Source organism: Amyelois transitella, chromosome 28, assembly GCF_032362555.1.
Source record: "Amyelois transitella isolate CPQ chromosome 28, ilAmyTran1.1, whole genome shotgun sequence".
In the NCBI taxonomy this organism is placed as follows: domain Eukaryota; kingdom Metazoa; phylum Arthropoda; class Insecta; order Lepidoptera; family Pyralidae; genus Amyelois; species Amyelois transitella.
Window position 1 is genome coordinate 1,128,348 of NC_083531.1, and position 19,293 is coordinate 1,147,640.

General features: G+C 34.6%; 2 protein-coding genes across 2 annotated transcripts; one reads left to right on the top strand and one right to left on the bottom strand.

Annotated features, from left to right (window-relative positions):
- Nucleotides 1–11,848: 11,848 nt before the first annotated feature.
- Nucleotides 11,849–15,493, bottom strand: LOC106133728 (UDP-N-acetylhexosamine pyrophosphorylase-like protein 1). Its single transcript, XM_013333547.2, has one exon. The coding sequence runs from the start codon at nucleotides 15,254–15,256 to the stop codon at nucleotides 13,793–13,795; it is 1,464 nt and encodes a 487-aa protein (XP_013189001.1). The 5' UTR covers nucleotides 15,257–15,493; the 3' UTR covers nucleotides 11,849–13,792.
- Nucleotides 15,494–15,958: 465 nt separating this feature from the next.
- Nucleotides 15,959–18,891, top strand: LOC106133687 (uncharacterized). Its single transcript, XM_013333497.2, has 2 exons — nucleotides 15,959–16,795; nucleotides 17,182–18,891. Exons 1-2 carry the CDS (start codon nucleotides 15,959–15,961, stop codon nucleotides 17,374–17,376), a joined length of 1,032 nt encoding a protein of 343 aa, XP_013188951.2. The 3' UTR covers nucleotides 17,377–18,891.
- Nucleotides 18,892–19,293: the final 402 nt, after the last annotated feature.

Here is a 19,293-nt window from a genome sequence, read left to right on the forward strand (position 1 = left end):
GCGCATGTGTTTTGGAGTTTATTGAACGCCTTGTTTTGAGTTATATTTAGATCAAGAAAATAAATGTTTATCACCATCAGCCGGAAAACAAAAAAAAACCTTTATTTATTTACTTATATATAAAAATGAAATATATATCGATTTTTTTTAATCTTCAAAGTTTTTAAATTAATAAACATTCTAACTTAAAAAGTGTTGGTTTGTGGGTATCTTACGAATTACATTGGGGGTTCCTCAATAGATGGCGCCATGAATTACTAAAAGCTTATTTTTGATGAGTTTATAGATACTTAATTTTACATAATTTTAAAACAATGTTTATAAATAAATGGTAGGTGTACATGGTATACCAGATAAGTAGGTAGGTATTTAACATTACAGAATATGTACCAAATATAGGAAAAGTACATACACATTGTATCTATAATATTCGAATTTCTGTAAGTAGAAATAAAAAAAAATAAGCATTTAGTTATAAATAAAAATGATATATCTATCTAGATCAGATTCTTCCCTCGTTTGGTATCGGTTTTTTCTATCCCGTTAGGGATAAGGACATGATTATATACCTAAATATGTTTTAAATGGATTGTGAATTAATCAAAAGTTCAGCTAGTTGGTAGGTATATTGAAGGCCGTTCACTTTCAATTGCCGAGGTCAAACAATGCACTTTTTCTTAGCATTGGAATAACTCGCTTGCAGCCAGGAAATATTTGTATTGTAATCGTAGCACAAAAAATCCTTAAAAAATATCCGTCAGGTTGGACGGATTATTTTGAATTTCTAACTACGTAGTACTAAAGCTGTTACCAACGATTTCGTTTGCCGAAAAAGTTCACTGACAATAGTATTAAAACTAACAACAAAAAATCTTTACAAAAACAAAAAAATAAATAACAAGAACCGCTAGTTTATAAACTTCCTAGAAAATTTATTAACAGTAGTGGTATATTTATGAACTTACGGATAATCGAAATCTCTGAGGAAAGGCGATGTAAAGCATCCACAACTGTTGTTACTCGACCATTATACGCTGAATATTCTTTAGCGAAAACTTAACTTCGTTTTCACTCCATCAACTTCATATTAGCAAAAAATTTCTCATGAAGAAGTTAGATTGAAACAAGAAAGAAAACAATTTTCGAAATCCAATGTTAATTTGTTTAAAATGTGTATATACAAAAAGTTTCATTTTTATTTTTTCCATTTGTGCCATGTGGTTCCCGGCACCAATAGAAAAAAGAATAGGACCACTGCATCTCTTTCCCGTGGATATCGTAAAAGGCGACTAAGGGATAGGCTTATAAACTTGGGATACTTCTTTAAGGCGACGAGCTAACAATCTGTCACATTACATGAATCTCAATTCTATCATTAAGCCAAACAGCTGAACGTGGCCTATCAGTATTTTCAAGACTGTTGGCTCTGTATACCCCGCAAAGGATGTAGACGTGATTATATGTATGTATGCACTCGAAGTTGAAAGACATTATAAGTATCTAAGTACATTGTTCACCTGAATAGTTTGTATAAACTTTGATAGCATGCATTCAGCGATAAGATTTGTGCAATAAAATAAGCCCAGATAAGTTAGTAAGTACCTACTTCCAATAAATATTTCACAAAATAACAATCACGCCTTTTACCCGGTGGGGTAGGCAGGCCCAACATTCCCTGCATACATTCAAATACTATACATATAATCACGTTTTAATTGCTTGCGGGGTAGACAGGCTCTACAGTCTTGGAAAGACTGACATGCCAAGTTCAGCTGCATGGCTTAGTGATGGAATTGAGATTCAAATTGTGACAGGTTGCAAGCCCATCGCCTTATCATAGTCGCTCCAAACTGACATTTCAAATAATTACAATCATGTAATTTTTACATAGTATAAAGCAAAGTCGCTTCCCGCGACTGTCCCTAGGTATGTATGTTTGCCTAATATAAGTATAAAACTACACATATATATATTTTAAAAAAAATACTATAACAAAATATGTTGTGTAGTTTACACAACATATCTTGATTTAGTATTTTTTTTTATAAACGATTCATGAGGAAGGTTTATAAGTATACATGCTACGAGTGCGAAGCCGGGGTGTGTAGCTAATCTAGTATTCTGATATAATTAATCGTTTTTAAGTAGGTCGAGATGTTTTCGTAATTTCTCTTATCCACAAGAGCCCTTAATTTCAACACTTAGGTAGGTATTTACTATCTGTTTTTTTTTGTTCATTAATGAAATTTTATATCAACTTAGATGTATGCTTCTTTTTCTACTTGTTTAAAGAAACTATTCCTTTTTGTTGTAATAGTAATTTATGTAATTTTAGTTAAGATTTGAAATAACTGAAACAACTTATAAAAAAAAAATACAAATTGCACAGTCTCTGCAAAGCATCAATTTCTGTTTCATATTAAGTTTCAATTAGTGATTTTCAAAATTGGATGATTAGGATATAATATGTAGAATAAGACCACTCCATCTCTTTTCAAATTCAAATTTAAAAGTTATAATATAACACCTAAATTCAAAACTTTAATTCATTATTATAAATCGTCATATCTTTTGGTTTCACAACATTGGTTGACGTCAAAAAAAAACTAAGTTTACTGCCGCTTTCTAAGCGTCTCGGTGCAGAAGAAGTGGTAACAAACTGCACTGCAGCATTTTCTTTAAAATCTAAATTTAAATGGATAGGCTTATAAATAGCCAAATAGCTGAACGTGGCCATTCAGTCTTTTCAAGACTGTTGGCTCTGTCTACCCCGCAACAGATATAGACGTAACCATATGTATGTATGTATGTAGGCTTATTAACTTAGCATTCTTTCGTTTAGGCGATCTGTCACTATATTAATCTTCAATTCTTTTCTATTATTGATAGGTGTGGCTTTTGAACTCGGGATTCTTCTTTTATGCGATGGTCTAGCAACCTGTCACTATTTGAATCTCATTTCTATCATTTAACCAGGCAGTGGCCTATTGGTCTTTTCAAGATTGTTGGCTCTGTCTACTCCGCAAGGGATATAGACGTGATTATAGGTTCCTTATTCACCTTTTACGATATCGTCTAGAAAGAGATGTGTGGCGACATCAGGACGCCACTCGTCACAACATCCAATCACACAACAACTGTCAATCATCGCGAAGAAATTGACGCGTTCAGCCAATAGCAGCGAAGAATCCAAATCGCGATTTCAAAGATTTCATGGATTGGAGCTATATATACAACCTCCGACACTACATCGTCTGAGCCGCGGTTCCCCAGGCATACCTAACACCTAGCCTGGCGGAAGATCTTCCCTTTGGTGGCGGTCGAGCCGAATCTTCGCTCCCGCTACAGATGGATTGGTCCTATTCTTTAGTGCCGGGAACCACACGGTACTAAATTCACACTTCTAACAACCTTACAATATTTGTTTGTTGGCAAGAAAATTTTCATGCTAACTATACCTACTTATACTGCGTCACTTTCTCTTAATTTACATAGATATTAATACGACTCATACAGTAGGAAATTACCATATGTCTCATTCATTCATTCATATATAGTCACGTCTATATCCCTTGCGTTGCGGGGTAGACAGAGCCAAAATTTTTGAAGTGACTGATAGCTATCAGTCACTTCAAAAATTTACTAGGCTACGTTCAGCTGTTTGCCTTTATGATAGAATTGAGATTCAAATAGCGACAACCTGTCGCTAGCCTATTGCCTAAAATATTATAATCCTATCCCTAAGTCGCCTCCTACGACATCCATGGCAAAAGGAGTGCGCCTATTCTTTTTTTATATTGGTGCCACACGGCACAATATGTCTCATACATCAATACTATATTTAAGTAAATGATAAACGAGTAGTTTATGCCGTGTGGTTCCCAGCATTTTAGCACAGGATCACTCCATAAGTTTCCCATGGATGGCGTAAAAGACGGGTGAGAAGCGACTGAGATTCCTGTTGTATGGGATGGGCTAGAAACCTGTCACTATTTGAATCTCAATTCCATCATTGAGCCATACAGCTGAACGTGGTCTTTCAGTCTTTTCAAGACTGTTGGCTCTGTTTACCCCGCAAGGGATATAGATGTGACTATGTGTGTATTTTATATAAGTTGGTAGGTACTCACATACTTAGTCCAGATATACTGATTATTAAAAACCGCCGAGCTTGCATGAAGAGTGTTATGAATGTGGATGAAGTGAAGGAAGTGTGCAGAGATCGTGGCAAGTGGAAAGAGGTAGTCTCTGCCTACCCCTCCGGGAAAGAGGCGTGATTTTATGTTTGTATGTATGTACTCCAGATTACATCCTGACCTATCTAAAGAGAGCCTGGGCTGCTATTTTCATTTGACCATGGTGTTGGCCTGGGCTAGTCAGGTTTTACACGAAGTGACTCCCATCTGACCTCTGTAACTTTTCCAGGGAAAATCAGAAACAGCGTTATCTTTGGTTGTAGTCAAAGATCTAGTTTTATCGTAATTTGTTTTATCATTATTTGTTACAAAAATCAAGATAATATCGGAACGAGTTATCTAATGCGTAATTTATTGTCAAGGACATTTAAAAACCGTGCAAATATTAATTATACCTATTATGAAGTAGGTAATAAAAATATTTTAAATACGAGTAGGTACATCCTACTACTATTATAAAGGCGAAAGTTTGTATGGATGTATGGATGTTTGTTACTCTTTCACGCAAAAACTACTGAACCGATTACCATGGTATGTAGGTAGCTGAAGACCCAGAATAACACATAGGCTACTTTTTATCCCAGAGTTCCCGCGGGATTGATAGGGTTTCCATGCGGACGAAGTCGCGGGCGGCCTCTAGTATGTACATATTTGTAAATTGACGTCCGGTGACTGCTGCATTGTACGTAGTATCAGTTCTACATTCATTCATGTTTTTTTAATGTAGATCTATTCTATCTACATTATATTCCGTCGCTTTTTCTACACATGGGCTTTGGAGACGATAATAGATATAATTAGAGTTAAGTTATGTTGACGTCAATAAGTGATAACTTGAATCCAATTTTTAAAACAGATTTTTTTCTATTTTACCAATGACATAAGTTCAACTTGAAATCCGATGCTCTTACGATGAGGAAAAACATCGCGAAGAAACCTGCACATTCCGACAACTGAATGTGTAACAATTAGTGTAAGTATAGTATTGTTAATACATATTACAATTACATGTAATAACGTCTATATCACTTGCGGGGCAGACAGTCTTGAAAATACTGGTAGGCCACGTTTAGCTGTTTGGCTTACTGATTGAATTAAGATTGATATAAAATGACAGGTTGCTAGCCCGTCGCATAAAAGAAGAACCCCATGTTTATAAGCCTATCCCTTAGTCGTCTTTTACGACATCCATGGGAAAGAGATGGAGTGGTCCTATTATTTTTTCTATTAGTGCCGGGAACCACACCTCATCCTATTGTTAATAGAACGACTATATTGTAACACCAGCTGTGCCCGCGACTTCGTCCGCATGGAATAGTTATTTTGGGCATCATTGAAGCCCTCAAGGATGAATAATTTTCCACGTTTTTTTTTTCACATTTTCCATTATTTCTTCGTTCCTAATACTTAGTTGCAGCGTGATGTTATATAGCCTAAAGCCTTCCTCGATAATTGGTGTATTCAACACAAAAAAAAAATTCAATTCGAATTCCTTAGTTCCTGAGATTAGCGTTTTCAAACAAACTCTTCAGCTTTATAATATTAAGTACCTATAGTTAAATTTATTTATTTAAACTATAAGGAATTCTCTTCCAGTCGAATATTTAGACAAAACTGAGATTCTAATTGGGGTGGTTAATACATACATACATACATAAAATCACGCCTCTTTCCCGGAGGGGTAGGCAGAGACTACCCCTTTCCACTTGCCACGATCTCTGCATATTTCCTTTGCTTCATCCACATTCATAAGTCTCTTCATGCAAGCTAGGGTGGTTAATAATTATTATAATAAGATTATCAGATTATTATAACATTTATCTAATTCCATTATTCAAGAAAGGTGAAAAATCAGATCCTGGTAATTATAGACCAATCTCAATTTTACCAATTTTGAGCAAGGTGTTCGAGAGAATCATGCTTAATCAAATGCAGCGTTACTTTAAGTCTAATAAATTATTTCATAGTCAGCAATACGGCTTTACTGAGGGGAAATGTACAACAGATGCAGGTGTGGCTCTTGTCACTCATATTCTCAATGCATGGGAAGACTCACAGGATGCCATCGGAGTGTTTTGCGATCTGACCAAAGCATTTGATTGCGTAGATCATAGAACTCTTCTGCTCAAGCTCGCTCATTACGGGTTCGATACTGCTGCCGTTGAACTAATTAAATCATATCTTAGTGATAGATTACAGACGGTAGATTTAAATAATACAAAATCGAAAGGAGCGACGGTAAAAATTGGGGTACCGCAAGGTTCCATTTTGGGACCTTTTCTCTTTCTGATATATATCAACGACCTGCCTTGCATGATTGAGAAACAGACTGGCATCGTGTTGTTTGCAGATGATACGTCACTAATTTTTAAAATGAACCGCCGTAGCGAAATCTGTGATGATGTGAATAGCACTTTAGCCGCCATCTCTAACTGGTTTACAATCAACAACTTACTGTTAAATGCAAATAAGACCCAATGCATTAAGTTTACACTTCCCAATGTGCGGCAGGCAAATGTGGATATTAGTATAAATAGTAAAAGATTAGATTTTGTTGATAGTACTACTTTCTTAGGAATAACATTAGATTCAAATTTGAAATGGCATGCTCACATTTTAAAACTTTCTAAAAGGCTTAGTTCTGCAGCATACGCTATTCGTCGTATTAGGCATTTGACGGATGTGGCAACTGCTAAGCTAGTATATTTTAGTTATTTTCATAGTTTAATGTCATATGGTCTACTGCTTTGGGGATCAGCAGCAGACATACAAACTATTTTCATTTTACAAAAAAGGGCAATTCGATATATCTACGGTCTTAAACAAAGAGATTCCCTTAGAGATTTTTTCAAAAACCTAAATATTTTAACTTTGCCCTCCCAATACATATTCGATAACATCATGCATGTTAGGAAAAACTTAGACTCTTTCAAAAAAGTAGGTGAATGTACTAGTAGATCACTGCGGAACAATTATAAGTTGTCGATCCCAGCACATCGGCTGGCTAAGGTAGGGAAATCATTTCTTATTAATTGTATAAGATTTTATAATAAATTACCAAAAAGTGTTCTTGAAATGAATGATAGAAAATTCAAACAGTATATTAAAGTTGAGCTTTGTAGGAAAGCCTATTACAGCACGGATGATTATATTAATGATAAACATGTGTGGCCCGAGCTGGACATAATGGCCTCTTAAATGCTTGTGTATTTTTGACATGATCTGGACATAATTTGTACAGTATGTACATATTTTATTTTATATTTATTTTATTTGACGAAATATTCGTATTGACATAATCAGTTCTACATTCATACATGTTTTTTAATGTAGACAATGTGCATTCGTCCACGATTTAGATTTAAGAGATCTATATTTGTAAATTGACGTCCTATGAAAATGCTGCAGTGTAGTTTGTTCCGCCGCTTCTTCTACACATGCGCTTTGGAAGCGGTAGTAGTTATAATTAGATTTAAGTTATGTGACGTCAATAAGTGATACCTTGTATCCAATTTTGAAAATAAATCTATTCTATTCTATTCTATTCTATCAGAGTAAATTTAAATTTTGCAAATGTTCTTTGTTACATTCGGGTGGCGTAAGACGTTTGAATGCAAGTTATTTGACCTCTCCTTTCACCTAACTCGCGGTTTACGCCTTCCTTGTTGCATTATCTCGACCGTACTAAGGTCATTGAGAAACAAAAGAAAATAACAATATTGAAACTTACTTTTTTTTATCAAAAATAAATCTAGTGAATGTGGGACTCGCCCACAAAAAAAGCAGCAACATTTTTTTATGTTAAGGTTGGGAGATTTTAAAAAACCTTCTTTAAATATTGAGGTCTGTGGATCGCGTTTTGAAAAACGCGAGGCCTTGCATCGATTTGGATAGCTTAGGTAGTAATCAAATAAAAGAATATAAGATCAAATAAAATCAATAAGTAAGTACATTATTTTGTCTGATAAAGCGGTAATATTATAATTCTATGATTTGAAAGGCCATGCCAGGCCATACTTATTTTAAGGGGCTCTATAAACATTTTCGCTCATTTACAAGACTTTAGGCTTCAGAAACTTTGGTCTATAAAGTATGCTGAAACGTTACGTAAAAAATACCAAATAAAAAAGCTGTAACTTGGTTTATCTTTTTCAATAATTTAAAGGGGAATTTTATAAATATTACAAAATTACGTGTAATTATATTTTTTATTGACCTCTTAGTATTTCTCGTTCAAAAATACCTAGTACTTTAAAAAAATATGTATTTAACGATTTATACATACATAAAATCACGCCTCTTTCCCGGAGGGGTAGGCAAAGACTACGATTTATATTTATGGAAAAAATATTAACAAGCTAAGAATCATTAACATTACAAAAGTATCTGAACGTTTTTGTTTTTTTCTGAGAAAACATATTTTTCAATGTATTCGTACTGATATACATATATGTATTGAGAAATATCTTGTATCTTAGTAAAATGACCATGACAACCCATGCCATTCATGGTGAGAAGAGTTCGTCGACCGCTAGTCACACGATGTGTGTGTGCGAGCCAAGTATACGCAATAACTCAAAAGTATTGTTATAATTTTTATTTTATCTAGATATATTTTTTATTAATTTATTTAAACTTTATGCACGTAAAATGTACAACAGATACATTTTATGCCACAAGACATAGTCTGCCAGTCGAACCTTTGGACCAAACTGACAAATTATAAATATAAATATAAATAAATATAAATATATATATAAATATATACGGGACAAATTACACTGATTGAGTTAGCCTCGAAGTAAGTTCGAGACTTGTGTTACGAGATACTAACTCAACGATACTACCTATATTTTATAATAAATACTTATATAGATAAACATCCAAGACCCAGGCCAATCGGAGAAAGTTCGTTTCTCATCATGCCCTGGCCGGGATTCGAACCCGGGACCCCTGGTGTCACAGACAAGCGCGCTACCGCTGCGCCACAGAGGCCGTCAAATTATTTTGTTTATTTTAGAGTAGACTTATTTTCTCTCTCTCTCTCATGTTATCAAATGCTTCGGGGACTGGGGTCAGCTTTCCGAAGACATTTTCTTTCTTTTTTGTTCGGTTTGTGGCTTTTTCAGTTTTAAAACTAATTCGGCTAATCTATACATATAAATAGATTATATAAACCTGCCCGCCGTTCCATATTATTTTAAAATTCCATTGCCCAACAGCGTCCATATTGTACCTATTTATAAACAGTAACTGTAATTCAACTGATGTACTAAACTGAATAAGATTCCGTGTTGATTTTTTTGAATTTTTATTGGACTTGGCGTTCCCACAATTACGTTTTTTGTAACATCACCTTAATTCAAATTCTTACCGCGTTTTGTTGTTGGCATTTGTAGGGGGGACCTGTAAGAATCCAAAGCATTTATTATAACTTACTTAAATACTTACCATAGAAATCGTAATAAGAATATAATAACACATACCTACATATATACATACATATGGTCACGTCTATATCCCTTGCGGGGTAGACAGAGCCAACAGTCTTGAAAAGTCTGAATGGCCACGAATAGAATTGAGAATCGAATAGTGACAGGTTGCTAGCCCATCGCCTAAAAAAGAATCCCAAGTTTGTAAGCCTATCCCTTAGTCGCCTTTTACGACATCCATGGGAAAGAGATGGAGTGGTCCTATTTTTTTTTGTATTATACGACTACGTTTTTATCGCGCGAGAAACTAGCGCTGTCGCATTTCACGTCATAATAGAAAGCGAAACAAAACACATTATCTTCAGGGGTTTTGCAAACTGCGCGCGTTCGTGAGAACTAGTGAAGCGGATTCGCCCAATAGACTCGGCGCGACGCGACTTGTTTGAATCTCGCGTCGCGAGAAGCCGCAACTTTAGGTATGAGTATGACGGGGAATGGCGATAGACCTTGACATTTCGCGGGCAGAAGATCACGCTGTTGACATTTAAAAATGCCGCGAAAGTGTTTCTTGTTTTTATGTGACGAAGGAAGTACAGTTCATAATGCCAAAAGGATAGACTGTTTACGTAACATATATGTATTTATAGATATTGCAAGAATTATATTCTGTGATCCTATACATAATTATGTAGGTATCTTAGGGAATTTTAGCGCCCAAGAATAGGAAACTATAACAAAACTAGGTTATTAATTATGAAAAAATAAGTTAAGACGTTTTTAAATTAGGTATCGTAGTCGACACGAAGACTTTCACCATGACACATCTTTGTCTGCAGCTTAGTTAAAACTAAGCTTATTATCACAACTAACAGAAGTTTACTTCTACTTATAGAAATTCAGCTTATTTTAGTAGATAATGACTCTATTCGTCACAAACTTAATTTGACTTAGGTACTTACTGCATACTTACCTACAGATACCTATTTACTTTAAGCTTAAATTTAAACAAAGCTTCTTGAAAAAATGAGTACACACAACACATTATCACATCTATATTCCTTGCGGGGTAGACAGAGCCAGAGACAAAGTCAAATAAATAAACATACATGTACTACCATATAAAATAAATGAATAGTGGATGCGTCACAACGACAACGACAAGTAGTGTTCTCTCACTCCCCTCTTAAAACCTGATAAGGATTTACTATCACGTACGTCCGGCGGTAAACAATTCCATGATCTGACAGCTTGGATAGAAAGAGAAAGACGGCTTTTCCGTACTGCTGGTTACTGGCATTGTAACACTGGACCTGGCTATTACAAAACAGTCTCGATATACCGGTTTTCGAATATGTTACGAAAACTGTTGTGATTATGACATACATTTTGCGTTAACCGACTTGGTTTTGAATATTTGAACATTATTTGACAGAAACTTAACATTAGGGCTTCCATGACTAATGCTTTTCAACTATTACGAAAAAAATAGCTGAACGTGGCCTATCACTCTTTTCCAAGACTGTTGGCTCTGTATACCCCGCAAGGGTCAGAGGTGACTATATGCACCTATGTATGTATGAAAACTTACCCTGGGCGAGTTTACCAATATCTACCTACTGTGCAAATAATAAACTGCCCGATGCCCGTAGCGTTTTGGACTCGTCCAAATTATGTGTTATGTCACTTCGTATATCTCAGGAAGTAGTAGCAGGTAAGTTGTTGTAAAACTAAATTAACACCAAAACAAAAAAAAATGTCATCACGCCTATTCGTCCTTAAGATACCCCTCCACCACTATAATTTAAAAAAATAGCACTTTCAAAACTGACTCTCAGGCCATCACTATCACTGATGGCAAAGTTATTACTACGCTTTTATTATTTTTTAAATAATCATGAATTTTCGGAATGGACTTTCCCATCTATTTATAATTCAAAATATGTATTTTGAATGTATAAAACATTGATATCGTGAAAATTAAGAATAAAAATTCACTTAATGCATTTATTTAATTACTTGTAATCTATCATGTTATCTGACCATCACAACATAGTGTAAAGCAAAGGCTCTTCCCGCGTCTGTTTCTATGCCTTCATGCTTAGATCTTTAAAACTACACAACGGATTTTATTCTAGTCTCTTCAGATGCAGAATTCTTCAACAAACATTTTTTGGTGCATTTATGAGTTTAGGGACTTAAAAATAAAAATACTTTTATAAATATTATCAAAATTCTTTTATTTTATTACAGAAGTAACGTAAAATTTATGTAAATATATTATAAAGTAAGACTAATTTAAGTATGTGATGAATAAATAAAGTATACTGCAATATTTTTTTACCGTAATATCTATTAAGAGTTTTTAAAAACAATATAATATTTATGGCTGAAAATAAAAAATATATATTTCATGCCAAAATCATGAATTAATTATAGCGTTGTCGAAACGTCGATAATTTTAGCATCGATAGTTATCAATTTATCTGTTTGCAATACTTGTTTGTATTAAAGCCCTCCTCAAAGTTACAAATTTTCTTTTTGAAATATGTTCTGAAATAAAACTTAAAATATTCATTATAGAAAAGATGATTGACATCTTTATTCCTGTATGACGCAGTAAATTAATTAAAAAAAAAAAATGTTTTCTGACATTGAAAATATCGAAAATTTATATTGTGTAACACAGATGGATTGTTTTACTTATTACAGACAGACTCAAAAATAATTATACCCACCAGTCTTTATCGCTGAGATGGGATAGACAGAGATTTCATTTGCTTTATTAAATAAAAAAACTGGAGGATAATAATGATATTACTTTTACAAAACCTGCTATTACAGACAAGTAGAACAAAACCACAGTCGAAAACTAGTACTAATAATGCCTAATTAATGATAATTAGATGTGATTAATTTATTACGCAAAAGTGATTACAAAATAGGTGAGTTTACAAAAAAAAATTCAAGTACCTATATATTTTTTTAATAGATTCCTATTTTAACGTACTTACAAACTTTTGTTTTGTTTGTTATACCCCCGTACCACGCACGCGCGACGGTTTTTTTTCGAGCGATAAACTAACGCTGTCACGTTTCACGTCATAATAAAAAGCGAAACACGTGACTATGTTAAATGTAATTTTTGCGATATCCTATACCAACAGTGTTGCCAATCATTTTTCCGTTTTCAGTAAAAAAAAATATAACAATAATTGAATTACGTAGTGATATATGCTAAATATAAAGAAAAAATATTTACAGAAGGCAGTTTATACTTTTGTTTTTTAAGAATATATATTAACTACATGTAGGTAAACATAATACCTAAAATAAGGTGTTTTAATTATCACAAGAAAATCAACTTTAGACTAGTTCATACCATTTTTTTTTAATTTCATTTACTTGATATAACAATATTAAATTTAAATCCTTGTCTTTTGTATATTAAATTTTGATATAATACCAACGAAATTTTAATACTGACTAAATAAGTACAACTCATCATTTTTAACTAGGAAATAATCTTCTCAAATTGCATTCTACCCTTTATGTACAAAATACATCCGTTTTTTGTGTTTTATGGGCGTAACGAGGATAGGGTGGGCATTGCCTTCCCCAGGATTAATCTGTTGTGTTCATTCATTCATCATAACTTCACCATATTCTTCTCTATGAGACCACGGGTCCATATGGAATGTATTCCTAGATAGTAGGATACGCCCATGCATTTTTTCCAAGGCAAGGATCATATTTTTTTTGTAAATGGATTTTTTTTACACAAATTAGAATGTAACTTTTTTTTAGTTGGTTGAAAGAGTATCTGTGTCCAATTTTTTTTTTTATACAACCAAGATTTTCAGAATGACATACAAATAAAAATAAAATAGGTCTTATGGTATTCTATGAAGAAATAATTAAGGTAGTCTTAATATATTTTACATTTCACACAGATATTGTGTTCCTTGCCTTGAAACAAAGGGTCAATTCACATACACAGGAGACAATGCGAAACTTGTCATTTTTTGATTTTTTGATTCAGTTTCCTGATAGCCAATCACACTTCATACACAAGAAAAAATATTATAATTTTATATTTTAAGTCATTCTATTAAAATGTAGCCTTGCATTCATGTGAAGTGACCCTAATTTTTTAAATTTTGAAATCTAATGGTTACCATTGACTCCATTCGTCTCCGACTCAGACATGCTTTTTAAATGGAATGGGCTTATAACAAACACTTCATCTTTTACCAAGTCCTCTAGGTTTTCTCCCGCATAAGACAATAACGGAGAAATTTCAACATCAACATCATCTGTAATGTTACCCCCGGCTTGTCTGATGTATGTCCGATGAAGCTTCAGTAAATCCAACCGGGCTGTCGTCGGGCAGTCCTGTTTCGCTGCATCGGAATTCTTCAACGGAGAAAACTCAGCTTCCCTAGACACTTCTAAGCAAATAAAGTTCTCCGCAAACTCGAATACATCAAATATGAACTTCTCAATTTTAATACCGTTCGGCTCGGTAGGCTTTTGACGGATACCATCACTGTCAACAAACGGTATTTTCTTCTTGGCTAAATGCAGTTTGAGTTTTGACTCGAAATTGCAGATTTTTGACAAGAATTCTGCAGAAAAATAATGGTTGCAAATGTTTCCCGCGGAGAAGGTTAAGCGGCCATCAGGGTTCCGCCTTTCTGCTGCTGCGTCCGTCAATTCAGAGTACTCCACTACCTTGTAATGACCATTGACACGGCACACCACACCAACAGCCTCACTCGGACATGATTTTTGAACTACTTTTGCGGCACAATCGGCATTCTTGCTTGTACAGTATCCAATAAACACGGGATCTGCCACTTTGATCAATATGTTATCTACGGAATGTGCATGCAGGTGTTTAACTCCTCGTTTCATTATATCTTCGAGGATTCCTTCAGTCTTCAGCGCTTTGTACAGCCCACCATTGCCATCAGGAGCACTAGCTATGTGATGTTTCTCATCCAACAAAACTTTACCTTCAAAATCAAAACACGGCAATGTGCCTTGGTTAAAGAACACCACATCATCTTCATTCAAACCAAAATATGAATGAGTTTTAAAGAAATCAGCCGTTGGTGCCATAGTATGTTCTGAAGTCATGATATACCATGTAATTCTGCCTTCTTTACCATATTTCTCCGCAGCCATCTGCTGTATTTTTACAATCCTCTCTGCCTGTATTTGAAACAAAGTCTTTTTTGATGGCAAACCGACATCGTACATGCCTTTAGGATGCCCAAAGCCTAATCTCGTGGCCTGGCCACCAGAAAGTAACAAAACACCGACCCTACCTTCGGCAATTTCCTTAAATCCAAGACTTTCATACTCTTCGTACTTTTCATTGCTCAAATTATTGACGGACTCGTAGTGGCTGTCCGGAATTGGTTTCAAATCATGATCCAACTTTTCTTTTATCACTTTGGAAGCGTCAACAGCGCGTCGAAATACCTCATTCACTTCGGCGAAATCGAGAGAGGAAATTTCGCGAGCTAGTTGTTCCTGCTCCTTCGCTGATAAGTCCGGCCAGAACTTGATAAGCTGCTCTTGACCGTGAACAGATAATCGCGAAAATAATGTATCATACGACATTATGGCTACGACCGAACGCCGCGATTAGAAAGTATAAACTGATTCATGTTTCTGTTCGCGCGCAATAGTAGGTTTCACTCTCCCACCACTAAATAACAGAATTAAGAATTTTACACGTCAACTGTGGCCGCGCGGCTGCTAGCAGTTCTAGTTGACATTTTTCATTAAAATATTTGAATAATTATCCACGATTTTCATAAGTTTATTTATGTCAAAATATATGCCGACAACATTTTGTTTTTTTTTTTTTAATGGAATCATCAGTTGCCATTGCCAACTGTCTCCGACGAGAAGGCGCTAAATCGGTACCAAAAAGCACTAAAATGCCAAAATATTTTTTCACGGATCTCACCTCGTTACACTGTTTTTACAATTAATATTATAAATACGAAAGTAACACAAACAGTCTGTCTATTATGCATTCTTGAAAAGATTTAAACTGAAAGATTTCGATGAAATTTGGTACAAAGATAAGAGTTGACCATAAGGAGAATGTTTTGATGTAAAGAAAGCCGATTTTGCTGTCGCATGAACTTAAAAATTTAATTGTCAAGGCAATTTTACTAATTTGGTACAAATACGTACTAAAATTTACAAACTATTTGAATTGTTACAGAAGTATGTGTTTTTTTGAACCAAGTTAACGCAATTTCATAGGAGACAGTTGGCAACAGTGCTGTCAGCTGTCACTATCATTGTCAAATGGATGGCCTCTTTAGCAACGCATGTTATTTACTATTGTACTGTGTTGATTTTATTCTGAATATTCTGTATAGTTTCAGTAACGTCGTGATATTCGCAGGAAGAATATTTCTAAGATATATGTTTGATGTAAAGATGAAAGAGTCATCGAAGAAAAGGAAACGGAATAATTGTGCCGAATCGAATACTGTTGCATCTCGGGGTATAATCAATGCTAACTGGCAAAAGTTCCTTTCAAGCAACTTGATTATGGATGCAAAGACCGAAAAGCCCATTTCAGAAGGTAACGAAACGTACACGGGTACTTTCAGACGTGCCAGGCGGAAAAAAGCGAAGAACCATACTAATGTAGAACATAACCTAAAAAGTTTAAATATTGAAAATAAGGCCGATAATACAAGCCAGTCGGCAACAACAGTAGCAAATAACGATAATTTAGCCAAGGAATTAGTCAAGAATAATGAAAATTCTAAGAATAAAAAAAATAGTCTGACAAAATTTGTAGCGATAGATTGTGAAATGGTTGGTATTGGTTACGGAGGCAATGACCATATGTTAGCGCGAGTGTCAATAGTCAATAAATTTGGGGACTGCATTTACGATAAGTATGTGAAAGCGAGGGAGGAGGTTGTGGATTATCGGACCGAGGTAAGCGGTATACGCAAAGAGGACATGCTCCAAGGAGAAGACTTCACAAAGGTGCAGAAGGAAGTCGCAGAAATCATAAAGGGTCGTGTATTAGTTGGTCATTCACTGAAGAACGATTTGAGCGTCTTATATCTGTCACATCCAAAAAGAAACATTAGGGACACGTCAAGATACAAGCCGTTCAGAAAGGTAAATTTATAAATAATAGTTTTTATTTAAAATTAATAATAGTAATTGTTCTATGACAGAAGGGTTATATGGACATTTTGTCCGCTCTAAGCTTTTAAGTCCCATTCCAAGCTTTGCTTTCGATGTTGGAGAGCGCTTGGATTTGTACGAATTAAGACCAATTCAATGTTTTGTACAAGTTGAGTTAAAGAAATTAATATAGTGCATGTAAAGCTTCAAATTAATTCATCAAGATTTAATTTGCACCTTCCCTTTCATCTTTATACATTTTTCAAAGAGTTCTGTAACAGTTACAATAATTAGCTCAATTGTATTGTTGTCATCTTACGTAAGTACTTTATGGTATGCTATTATATTGAGTAATTTTTATCATCTGTCAATTTCAGGTGACAAAAGGCAGTACGCCTTCTCTTAAAAGGCTAGCCAAAGAGATTCTCGGTATAGAAATTCAGCACGGTGAACACAGTTCCGTGGAAGACGCCAGGGCTGCGATGCAACTTTACAATACTGTAGCTAAAAAGTGGGAGGACATGATGAGCGAAAAGAGAGGTTATAATAGAAGACTTTTGGATGAATCGTAGCATTTTATAAAATACCATGCCGTTTGAACTATGAAAAATAAACATTAGTAATATATATATAAGTTTTGTCATAAATAATTTGTTATAAGATCGGACGTAATGTTTTAAGGCAGTTTTTGAGCAATATGCCGTGACAAGATAGCGTGCCCTCACACACTGACCATTGATTGCTGCGTAATACTATTTATACTATCTATAAATAATACAGGTATTCAACGCGCACGTGACATACCCTTATTTTATCTGGACCTTTCGAATCATGTTACAATGATCTGTAGTCTCCAGGCGGCTGAAAACGTGAAAAACCGGTGTGAAAATTTAAAATCAGTTATCGCTACACAAGTTTGAATCTTATTTCAACTACTTTAGCAATAATAATTCTTTGACACAAAGTGACCCATGTAACAATGGGACAAAATCGTGTCACTTGTCCCGCCATGGGAATGCTCAATGGGACTAGTGGCATAGACTGCACTGCTAGTTGGATGCGATAGCCCATCGCATCAATCCGCGCCACTGCAATAGTGTGCGAGTGACAGGCCATGACTTGGGCCGCCATTTTGTATTCGTTTCTTTATTCAAATTTAAAAAAATGTATTAATTTTATTATGGGACATTTCAACATCACTCTTGATAATTGTCTTATATTTTGGTTATTCACAACATTGGTTGACGTCAAATAAATTATTGAAACGGGATATTATATCGTTGTGTTCTACGTTGTGTAACGTAATATGTAAAAATTTAACGTAAATTAACAACTATTTTTTGTTTATAAATAATACAATTTGACCGGAAGAAATCTCCTAAGGAATAATCTGCCGTTGCGCGCTATTGTTTTTGTCGTACTATGTTTACTGTAGTTCTGGTATGTAGGTTCAATAAAGTATGTAAAAACACAATATGTATTTACAAACAAACATGTTTGGGTTCTCGCCTAAAAAAGACAATTTTCCCGGTTGCAAGTGATTATCTTGATTCATACTTATATGTAACTATTGGCACTATTTACCTTCATCCGTATGTATTTTACTGACCTTTCAAATGTTGATTAATTTGTTAAAGATAATCCGTATTTATACTAATATTATAAAGCTGAAGAGTTGGTTTGTTTAAACGCGCTAATTTCAGGAACTACTGGTTCCAATTGAAAAAATATTTTTGCGTTGAATAGACCATTTATCGAGGAAGGCTTTAGGCTGTATAACATCACGCTGCAAGTAGCAAAGCAAAGAAATAAAGGAATATGAAAAAAAAACGGGGACAATTATCAATTATTCGTCTATAGTCTATAGTGGAATAGTTATATTGGGCATCATTGAAGCCCTTAAGGCTTCAATGATGCCCAAAATAACTATTCCACGCGGACGAAATCGCGGGCACAGCTAGTTTTAAAATAAATCTGCTTATTATATGTCTTAAAAACAAGTGCCTCTCATTCTGTTTGTTTTAATATCGTCATAGCCAAATGTTTAGCGTTTTTTATTTTGACCAATAAATATTTTTGTAAGAATACATTTCTTGTTTCAATTGAGTTAACAGTTTAATAAGGTATTAACAGCTGAACGAAGGCTCTCAGTCCGTTGAAGACTGATAGCCCTGTCTACCCTGCAAGGGATACAGACGTGATTTATAGTATGTATGTTCAATTAAGTATTAAACGTAATTGTGTTATTTGTTCCGTATATATTTATTATTTATTTACGGCTTTTCTGTCGTCCATCGAACACAGCTCTGTCACCCAGGTGCTGAAACTTAAAAAAGCTAACGTCTATGTTCTCTCTCTCTTGCTCTTTGTTTATTCGAAGTGATAGAAAGAGAGAGAGTTAAAGTCTGTGGGGTTGGCTACATTGAACAAACATGAAAAAACAATATTTAAAAAACAAAAACCTGATTTATTTTCTTTAAATACAATTT